Consider the following 9800-nt stretch of genomic DNA (forward strand, 5'->3'; position numbering starts at 1 on the left):
TGCTGCCATCCTGCCTGGAGCCGGGCTTACCATTTAACTAGCACTCTCCATGCCATTTACCTCCCAGGGGGCAGTTAGAGGGGGCGGGCTCCACCCCGCCTGCCCAGCCTGCCTGCTCTCAGCCAAGCAGGGAGGGGCAGAAAACATTTGTCAATGCCAGAGTGTCCACGCAGGGTGGACAGGTCAAATACTACTATTGCTCGCTGTGGGGGAGAATCCTGAAAGGAGGTGCTGGCACTGCCTAAGACGGGTAAATGGCAGCGGAAGCCCCACCCACCCCGCCCTGATCCTAAGTCCAGGACTCTTTGCGCCGCCAAAGCGACTGTTCCACAGTCAGCACTGGGGCCAGAGGCTTAGAGGCACCAAGCCTCCCCCGGCAGCTCCAGCCCTGGTGACAGAGCTCCAGGGCCCGGTCTAGCGCGGGCGAGGGCCTCCTCCAGTGAGACCCCCCAAAACTGAGCGTTTAGCAGCTCCGCGGCCCCCAGCAGGACCCCCGCCCCCACTTCCCCGCGCTCCAGCCCGGCCGGAGCGCGCAGTCTGCAGCCCGGGGCTCCCCGCAGGGCGCACCCGGCGCCTGAGCGAGGCGGGGCGGGGCTGGGGGCGGGGCGCAGACGGCCCGGCCTCCCGCGCGCCCGGCGCCCGGCGCGCAGCGGCCATGGGGGCGCGGCTGGGCCGGCGGGCCAGACCCGAGGCGGGCTCCGAGGCCCGGGCGGCGGCGGGGTGCGGGCCCGCGCCCTATGAGCGCCGGGTGCGCTGGCTCCGCGAGATCCAGTCCACACTCCGCGAGCGGCGGCCCGAGCGCGCCCGGCAGCTGCTGCGCCTCCTGCGCCAGGCGAGAGACGGAGCGGGCCGGCCCGGGGCTGGAGGCCGGGGAGGGGCCGGGGCTGCGGGCCTGGAAGGGGCCGGGAGGCGATACTGAGCTGGCCTCGGGCACGCGAGTCAGGGCCAGCGGCGGACGGGCGCGCGGGCCGGGCAGGTTCCGAGGGGATGGTCCGACTGTCTGCAGAGGGTGGATATCTGGTCCGAGCGAGGGGGAGTGAGGGAGGGTAATCGGCTAGAGTGGGGGGACTGTGAGTGTGGAGGAGCGGGGGCCGGTGACTGTGTCCGCGTCTCTGGGGTTTGAGGTTAGTTGTGTGTGTTTGAGGGTGCCCCAACCATGGAGGTAAGCCTAGATTCACGGGGCCTGGAAGGAATGGCAAGTGGGGGGCGAGTGATCTTGCATTGAGCGGCAATGGCAAGAGGGCAAGCTCCCCCACCCTCCAGGATGAAGGGAGGCACTACACTGGACCCTGGAGAGAGGACCCAGGGAAGCCACAGCCCAGATGGTCAGCAGGTGCAACCTCACCATGACACCATGGAGGGCCAGACAGAGCCACAGCACGCAGCACGCATCCTCCTCACAGGCAGCTCACCATGCCCATTGAGTACCCACACCTGGCATCTGTCCATCACAACACCACATCTGGATGGGCAGGGGCTCTGGTCCCACACACACCAGGTACCTGAGTCCCAGATCCTGAGCCTTGGGTTGCCCTAGGAGACATGGGTTCTGGTCCCAGCATCACCACTGGGCAGGCCACTTCCCTCTCTGCCCACGTCTCCACCCCCTGCAGCAGCTGCCACCACAACCTGCCCCATCCTGTAAACCGAAATAAGCCGGGTAGGTCTTTGGCCTGCAGGTGGATGATTAGAGATGGGGAAACTGAGGCTTAGAAAGAAGTAGTGAGCCCAGGACCACTAGCCCAGAGCAAATTGGGAGCCAGCCAAGGCCAGAGCCCAACCTCCAGCCTCTCAGCCCCTCTCCTCCTGCCGCACTGGGTTTTCTTTCTCTGGGCCCAGCAGGCTGGAATGGTGGAGCTGGCCCTTTAAGAGGAGCTGTCCAGACCAGCAGAAGGCAGGCTGCAGTCTGGGGCCCTGTCTGGGTCAGCCCAGGCGCACCAGTCACCCCTCCCTTCTGGGTCCTCCCTAGCTGGCATCTGCGACTTGAATGGTGTTTAAAATGCAAACAGCACAGCAGCACCGAATCAGCCAGAGACTATCCAGAGGCATAGATCTCTGTCTGGGATGGCGTCTGGAGCCTAAGGCAGCGGCTGGGCATTTTAGCTGGGAAACCAGCTGGGTTGCCCCCTCGGGTACCAGAGGTTGGGACTTGAGGCCCAGTAAGGGGCCTGTCCTGCCCCTTAAGCCACAGGGACTCTGCATTTATGACCTTTGGGCATTCCATCACCTGGCCTGTCTTCCTGTGCCGTGGGCTTATACAGGAAGCGTGTCACTCTCTGGCTTGGGAAGTGCCCACATGGGGTCTGGAGGCCCGTCCCGGCTGTGCCTACCCCATCAGCTTGTCAGTATATCCTCTAAACAGACCCTCTGAAAGGGTGTTCAGCACCACACCAGCCCATGGGAGTGACAGGAGGAGGAGGAGACCAAGGAGTGAGGGCAGGAAGGCCAGGGCAGCCAGGGGCCCGACAGTGGGGTCTCCGCAAAGGGTGGGAGACTTGGAAGCAGGACAAGGAGGCTGGTGGGTGGGGCCGTGAATGACAGGCTTTGAGGTGCTCTGAGACTGCAGACTGTGCGTGAGTCTCTAATATCACACAGCTTCGAGAGCATTTGGTTCCCACTGAAGGGTTAAGGGTCGAGCTCAGGTGTGTGTGTGTCATAGAGCCAGCTCTGGCAGCCCGAGGGTGGACTGGGGGTGTCGGGAGGCCAGGAGCCCCAGGAGGAGCCTGTGGGAATGAGGCCTGAATCTTCTTGAGCAGTGGGGAGGGAGAGCGGGGCAGAGAGGGAGAGGGGAGAGTGTGGGGTGATTCCTGGGCGCTGGCCCAAGTGCCTGGGAAGATGGGGATGGTGGCACAGGAGATGAGGACAGCTTCAGGGCAGGAGATGAACATGCCCTGTCTGAGCTGCCTTTGGGACATCCGAGCTGAGAGAGAGGCTCACCCCTACAGAAAGGGTCTGGACCTGTTGGCAAACAGGTGGAGGCCACAGCTGGAGAAAGCTCGGGAATAGGAGGATAGAGGCAAAGGACCCAGAGGGAATGCTGGAGGACAGCGGCCTTTGGGAGTCATCAGAGGAGCCCCTAAACAGTCCCCTGGACAAGCCCAAGCCCAGAGGAGGCAAGGTGTCACAGCAGGACATTTCACCTCCAGGGAACCAGCCTAAGGGTTCAGGACCCACTTACTGCCTCCCTGAGGCCCCTGATGCACCAACCCTCTCCTGATCTAAAGGATCCACCTGCGCCCGGACAGCCGGCCCATCGCTGCCTGTGGGGAGACTCCAGCAAGGCTCAGGAAGGGAAACGAAGAGAGGGGGACGGATGTGAGGGGCTCTGGCTGGCTGGGACGGGGCCTGGAGAAGGGATGTCCTGGCCCCTGGCTCACTCAGTTCTCCTCATCACTCAGGACCTGGGCCTTGAGGGGACCCTCCTCACTGACATCCTCTACAGGAACGTGGCCTTCCTCAATCTGGTGGACCCCATCTCCCATGACCTGCTTGTGAACCTGGCCCGGGACCTGCAGTGCCCCAAAACGGTGAGGCCGGTAGGCACGGGCTCCAGGCTGGGCAGTGTGGTTGACAGGGGCCAGGACAGCTCAGGGCTGGACGCTAGGAGCCTGGGTCTTCATCTGGCTTGCTGTGTAGCTTTAGGCAGGTTACTGCCCCTCTCTGGGACCTGATGCCAATCTCAGTGTATTAGGCTAGCCAGCAGCTGGAGCACATGTGAACTGTGCTTCTCAACCTTGAAAAGTCGTGTGCTGGGGAGACCCATTTCCTGAGTGGCAGCATGTGCGCCAGGCTCCAGGACACAGGCAGGAAGTTGTATGGGGACCCTCTGGATACAGAATATTCTGACACATCTGCTAATGGAACCTAACTCCCCGCCTCTGAGTTCCAGAGCCAGAAGAGAGTCACTCTAGGTTGGAACCCCTATCCACATGTCCCATCCTGTATGAATACCTTTGGGGACAAGTGCTCTCTGCTTCCCTTAGCAGCTCGAGCCACAAGCAAGTCCCTCCTCATGTTGGCGTCTGCCACCTGCAGCCTCCACTACCCCCATGCCACTGTGTCTGCCCAGAACACCCCTACCCCCATCCCCACACCCCCTGTCCCGCTCCGTGGGCACCTGCCATGAGCATTGAAGGTGCCGTGCTCCAACACAGCCTGTGGCCAGCCACCAGCTCCCATCCCTTCATCACAGAGTCCCCGCATGAAACAAGGGTGCCCACTAGGGGCCCTGATGGCTCTGAACTCCCATGTCCATATGCAGTTGTCACGAGGATTCTGAGGCTAGCCTAGAGACTTTATAGTGACCGCCAGGGCTTGCTGCCACTGTACGTACACGCTGTCTCCAGAGGGACTGGAGAAAAGAATGTGCCGGGTAGTGGAGCGTGCTCAGGGCCAGCTTTGCAGAAAGCAGGGCACCCTGTATTCCACCCGAGCTGGGCCTCTACAAGGGCCCACTTAGGACGAGGAGAGAGCCAGGTGGCAGTGCTGTAAACGGTAACCCTCCCAGCCCCGGCAGCCCAGACCCAGGCCCCAGCTAGACAGGCGCAGTCTAGCTCGGAGAGTGAGAGGAAGAAGAGCATGCTGACCTGGCTGGTTCCTATTCCCTGGGGGTGGTATCAGTGTGCCTGGTCCTGCCTCCCCCTGTGGCGAGTCCCCAGGGGATGCTGAGGGTGGGCAGGGAGTCGGCTGATAGCCTGAGACACTGGCTCTGGGCCTGAGGACAGGGAACAAGGGCCCATTGTCCCTGGGCTTCCTCCTGCCGGGCACTGTGGGCTTGGGACCAGCCTGTCCAGCTCCCAGCGGGCAGCCTCCCCTGGCTCTGTGCCAGGCCACAGCCGGGGTGGGGGGTGGGGGTGGGAGGGAAAGGCCAGTGGGCAGCTCAGTGATCCGTGATGAAAGACTGTGTGCACGCACACGCTTGGGTCCCCAAGGCCCAGAGGTGGGCGGGAGGGGCTCGGCCTCGCCCTAACAACACTGCCCCCCACAGGACTATGAGCTCTGGAAGTCCTCGGACAAGATCTGCCGGCAGCTCATCTACCACCTCACCCCTCACTCCAAGCGGCAGCAAGGGTCCAACCTGCCCCGGAGGAAGACCCAGAGCTGGTAAGGGTTGCCAGCCACAGCCCCACCTCATGGCCTGTCCCAGGCTGACAGGGAGAGGCAGGGCTGGCCCCAGGGGAGAACCCAGGCTTCTCTCAGCAAGAGGCTGGTGCCTGAAATCCCACACTGTGGGCCCCTTACCCTCATCTGCATCATGGCCCCAACCCTGGAAGTCAGTCTGGCCGGTGGCAGCAGATGCTCCCCAAGCCAGGCTGCACTCTCCGTATGATCCGCCACCTGCCATTCACTCGCCCCTCAATCCCTTGCCTGTCACAGGCCCCAAGGTGACCTCAGCAGAAGTCAGCTGAATCTCATACAGGCTGTGAGGGAGGCAGATTCTGGGTCATGATTCCCATTTTACAGGGAAGAAAACTGAGGCTGGGAGAGGCAAAGTAGCTTGCGCAAGGCCACACCTGCCCTGATTATCCCACAGCCCTTTGGGAATTCTTTGCCAGGCTGTCCAAAGCCGAGGCCTCTGGGGCCAGCCTGATAGCTCCCTCTGCCATGAGGTCCCCCTCTTAGTCACTCCGTCACAGTCTCGTGGCCACAGACTCAGCTCAGGAACTGGCTACAGGCGCCTAGGCCCCAAGGCCAGACCACAGCCCCAGCGCTCTCCCCTGCTTGCTCCACCACCCCTGTCCCCCTCTGGCCTGGTGGCCCACACTCAGCCTGGAGCCCATGGGGTTGTTTCCTGCCATGGCAGGTGGGGGCCCCGGAGGGGATCCCGCCACTCTTAGCCCCCAGTCAGGCCTATCTGCCTAGTGGGCTGTGTGCAAATGACAGGAGAGACCTAGAGAAGGGTTCTGGGGGCAGCAGGGGACCCTCCTCAGTCTCTAAACGTCCCTTCCAGCTTAGACACAGAGAGCCCTCCCCCAGGGCAGGTCCCCACCCACACCCCCCACACCTCCCCTCTTGCTACCCTGGGCCTGTCCCCTCTCTAGCCCCCAAGGGCAGGGGGACCAGCCTGATACCCTCATAGGAAATCTGTCCTCAGCCCCAAAGGGTCGACCTTAGGGGAGGCACGTGAAAAAACGTGTGGGCTCAGGAGTCAGAGCACCTTGATTTGGAGACCTGGCTCCCCTCATAGTGGCCTGTGACCATGGAAGAGCCACGTCACCTCTCTGAGCATCCGTTTGCTCCCCTGCAGAAGGGATAACCATTCCTCCCCACTGGGGTGCCAATAAAAATAAGTGTGACAGGTGGAACAGGTGTGGCGGTGCAGGCACAGTGGGTTTTTATAATAACAGCTCACGGAGCCTCACTGCAGCTCTATTTAATCCTCACAACATCCAGGTCCCTTTTCTCCAAAGGGGAAACTGCGGCTCAGAGCAGTTCTGAGCATTGTCCCTGGCCACCCATGTAGAAAGGGGCAGTTTGATCCCAGCTTGGCCCAACTGTGGGGCCTGGGCCTCGCCCCAGTGGGTCACCGTGGCCAGTGGGGACCCGCCTGGGCTCTGGGCCCTTGCTCAGTCCCACAACCCTCCCACAGCCTCAAGAGCAGCCTCCAGAAGACTCTGCTGGCAGGGGAGACTGTTAACCTCTCAGGAATCCCGCTGTCAGCGCGGGACGTGCAGCACATAACGCGCTACCTGGGCAGCCAGGGCGTGGGGCTCGCCGTGCTGGACCTGAGCTTCACGGAGCTAAGTGACGAGCTGCTGGGCCTGCTGCTGCCCAGCCTCTGGGCGCTGCCCCGCCTCACCCAGCTCCTGCTCAACGGCAACCGGCTGACACAGGCTGCCGCCCGCGAGCTCACTGAGGCGGTCAAGGACACCAGCAAGTTCCCGGCGCTGGCCTGGGTAGACCTGGGTAACAACGTGGATGTGGCCTCTCTGCCTCAGCCCCTGCTGGTCGGCCTGCGCCGGCGGCTGAGCCAGCGCACCTCGCTCCCCACCATCTATGAGGGCATGGTCCTTGAGCCTGAGGACCTTGAGCCTGAGGACAGTGCAGCCACCGTTGCCTCCACCTGGGGCTCTGCAGCAGCCGGGCCAGGGCCAGAGCCCCAGGCCTGCTGCACTAGGTGACCCGCCACCTACCCTGGCTCCTGCTACCTGACTGACGATGCTCCCAAACACATGAGATAGAAGGTGATGGAGACCACGGAGGTCCCCCAAGCCCCCAGAGATCCAGTGCAAATGCTCAGCCTGGGTTTAAGGAGATGGAAGAAGAATGAGCCCAGTGGAGGCCAAATGGTCAACCCAGGTGGGGAGTCTCAGCCTTCTCTCAGTAAGAAGGGCCTGGCACCCACTGTGCAGACCCCACAATAAAAGGTGATGCTTCCCTCCGCCTCGACCTTTCTGCACTGTGGTCCTCAGGGCCACTGAGCACCAGCCATGCTGCTGGGGTGGGGAGAAGGGGTGGCTGGGGATTCAGGGACCCCACCCACCCCAAAGGGAAGGACCAAGCTCATCCTGACTTCCCTCCAGGTGCTCCCTGGGCAGGGCCCCCACGGAGACCAAGGTGTGGGGGTCGGGTCCATCTGTGGGCTGGAGAGTTAGAGGAGGCCTCCAGGGACCTGGCTGTCACGTTGAGCAGGACTTGGGGAGAAGCAGGTTAAGAGCCCAGAGAGGGGCAAAGCTCAGAATGGAGCCCCACAGCAAGCTGATACCTGAGCCTAGGCTGCTGACTTCCCCACAGGGCCCCTTGGGCTGAGGACAAGATTGTGCTGACAGAAGCCTTGTCTCCCACAGGGCCTAGCGCTGCCCACCACCCCTAGTACCCACCCCCCAGGCCTCCTGTACCTGGCAAGTGGGCAGCTCTGTGGGATTAGAAGACACATCGGGCCAGAGACAAAGAGCTTGTGTGTTCCCTCCAGGCCCTGGGGCCACGTGCACAGTCCTCCTTTGTGGGGGACCCCAAGAGAGCATGCAGCTGCTGGAGGTGGGGAGAGCCAGCAGCTGGGGCCCTGGGGTGGAGCAGTCCTAGGGCTGCCCCAGGACGCAGGCTTTCCCAGCAGGGGGCTATCTCCCTTCCTCCCCAGACACATTACGGGTAGGTTCCAGACCAGAAGCCCAATACCTTGGTCACCCTCACAGCCCTGTGTGGAGAGGTGTTGGGCAGGGCAGAGACAAGAAAGGAATTTTGAGATGTTCCAGGAGGAAAATGAGGCCCAGAGTGGGGAAGCCAGTGGCCTAAGACTGTGCAGAGCCACGAGGTCAGGTCTGGGGGCAGTGGGATCCTGCCCAATGAGGAGAGACCAGCAGCAGAGGGAAGCCCATGGGCCAAGGAGAAGGCAGGGGTGCCCCTGGGCCTACATAGCTGGACCTACCAGCTGACCTTCCCCACAGCTATAGCCCACAGGGGACCATGAGTCAGCATGGATGACAGCACATCCCCAGGCTGGCCAGATGCACAGCAGCCTCTTGGGCCAGAAGCGAGATGGCTAAGAAGGGAGGATGGGGCAGTGCCAGTCCCAGGACCAGGCAGGAGGCGGTGAGGAAAAGGAGCTCCCCCTCCATGGTTGCCTTCCCACCCCGAGGTCAGGCCCTGCTGGTCTGGCTGCTTTTGGTGGAAACCGTATCCAGAGGCGGTGGGAAGGTATGGAGAGCACCCAGTTCAGCCCGGCTCTGTTCCCTACTTGCTGTGCGACCTGGCCAGGCCCTCCTCTCTCCTGGTCTTGGGTCTCTCCTTTCTCCCCTCTGTTAAATAGGGCCGGCTGTCCATGGTCCTTTTCAGCTCTCAATGCTACATCCCGGGGTCGTGGCCCCTCCCAGGCCTCCTTGTTTTAAAGACATGGGCCTGCCCAGTGGCTCAGGAGCCACAGAAGTGGCTCCTTGGGCCTCCACCCTGGAACAGGGGGCTGAGGCTCCCTGGAGTGAGGCAAAGCGAGGCGGGAGGTGGAAGGGGCCAGGGCAGAGAGAAGAATGGGGAAGCTGGCCTTGGGCCGGGCAGGCTGATAAGGCAGGCAGCCGTGTTCTCCTGCCAGTCTGTGCTGGAGAGATGCCAAGCTCTCTGTGTGCTCCTGCCCGCCTGCCCTCCTCACTCCCTACCCACACTGGCCCGAATTCAGCCCACAAACCTTGAAAATCCCTGCTCGGAGCGATTCCTACCAGGATGGTGTGAGGACCTGAGGCGAGCGTTGCCAGGCGAGCTCTGGGAGAATCAAGACGGCAGCAGCTGGTCTCAATCTCCCCGCCTCTCGGAAGGAGGCTTGCGACGCAATAGCCAAGCCGGAGCTTGAAACAGCTCAAGAGAAGAGGGTTGGCCTTGTTGCCATGCAGGTGCCACCCCTTAGGCTGGGGCCTCACGACCACCAGGGAAGCTACTTTACGGGCAGGGACTCTGGGAAGCAGGGCCTTGTGTGCCCTCCAGGCCAGCTCCAGCCCCAGGAGGCAGCAGGTGGACCTCGCTCAGGCCGGTCCTCACCCAGGCCCAGTCTTGGAGGCAGGTGGCTTGGCCTGATCCCGGCTCCAACACCCGCTGGCAGTGTGGTCCTCTCGGGGCCTGTTCCCTCATCTTGCGAACTAGGTACAAGTCTCCCCTTATCCTCCATGCTGGAGTGAGGGTGACATAAGGTTTGGAAAATGCCTGCTGCGTGGTGGGGTGCAAGACAGACGCGCATCAGCATCAGTGGGGCGGGCCTCCACCCAGGGCTCTCTGGGTGGGAAGGGCAGGAGCCCAAGCCTCCGGGACTAAGCAGAGCTGAAGCCATTTATTTACTTACCAAGCATGTCCAGAGCCCTTCTCTGCGCCAGGTACTGTTC

The 9800-nt window shown here is 62.3% G+C and overlaps 2 protein-coding genes across 5 annotated transcripts in view; one reads left to right on the forward strand and one right to left on the reverse strand.

Annotated features, from left to right (window-relative positions):
- GGT1 (gamma-glutamyltransferase 1) overlaps nucleotides 1-9430 on the reverse strand; it is a 33242-nt gene extending 23812 nt beyond the window's left edge. Inside the window, exon 1 of one of the 3 annotated variants that reach the window (XM_070516560.1) lies at nucleotides 9116-9430. The gene's annotated coding sequence lies outside the window, so the exon portion shown is untranslated. The remainder of the gene's footprint in view (nucleotides 1-9115) is intronic. The other 2 variants (XM_070516557.1, XM_070516555.1) reach the window with 2 other exon arrangements.
- LRRC75B (leucine rich repeat containing 75B) lies at nucleotides 572-7377 on the forward strand. 2 transcript variants are annotated; one of them, XM_044775096.2, is made up of 4 exons: nucleotides 572-832; nucleotides 3399-3527; nucleotides 4988-5103; nucleotides 6590-7377. In XM_044775096.2, the coding sequence occupies exons 1-4, from the start codon at nucleotides 656-658 to the stop codon at nucleotides 7119-7121; spliced, it is 954 nt and encodes a 317-aa protein (XP_044631031.2). In that variant the 5' UTR covers nucleotides 572-655; the 3' UTR covers nucleotides 7122-7377. The 2 variants fall into 2 exon arrangements, with proteins under 2 accessions (XP_044631031.2, XP_070372669.1); XM_070516568.1 differs by lacking the exon at nucleotides 572-832 and adding an exon at nucleotides 1091-1498.
- Nucleotides 9431-9800: the final 370 nt, after the last annotated feature.

This window comes from Equus asinus, chromosome 8 (assembly GCF_041296235.1).
Source record: "Equus asinus isolate D_3611 breed Donkey chromosome 8, EquAss-T2T_v2, whole genome shotgun sequence".
Lineage (NCBI taxonomy): Eukaryota > Metazoa > Chordata > Mammalia > Perissodactyla > Equidae > Equus > Equus asinus.

Coding starts and splice junctions, on each gene's coding strand:
- LRRC75B (XM_070516568.1), top strand. CDS start 1,232: ATGGCAAGAGGGCAAGCTCCCCCACCCTCCAGGATGAAGGGAGGCACT. Junction 1,499..3,398: donor TCTGGTCCCACACACACCAG/GTACCTGAGTCC, acceptor CTCATCACTCAG/GACCTGGGCCTTGAGGGGAC. Junction 5,104..6,589: donor CGGAGGAAGACCCAGAGCTG/GTAAGGGTTGCC, acceptor ACCCTCCCACAG/CCTCAAGAGCAGCCTCCAGA.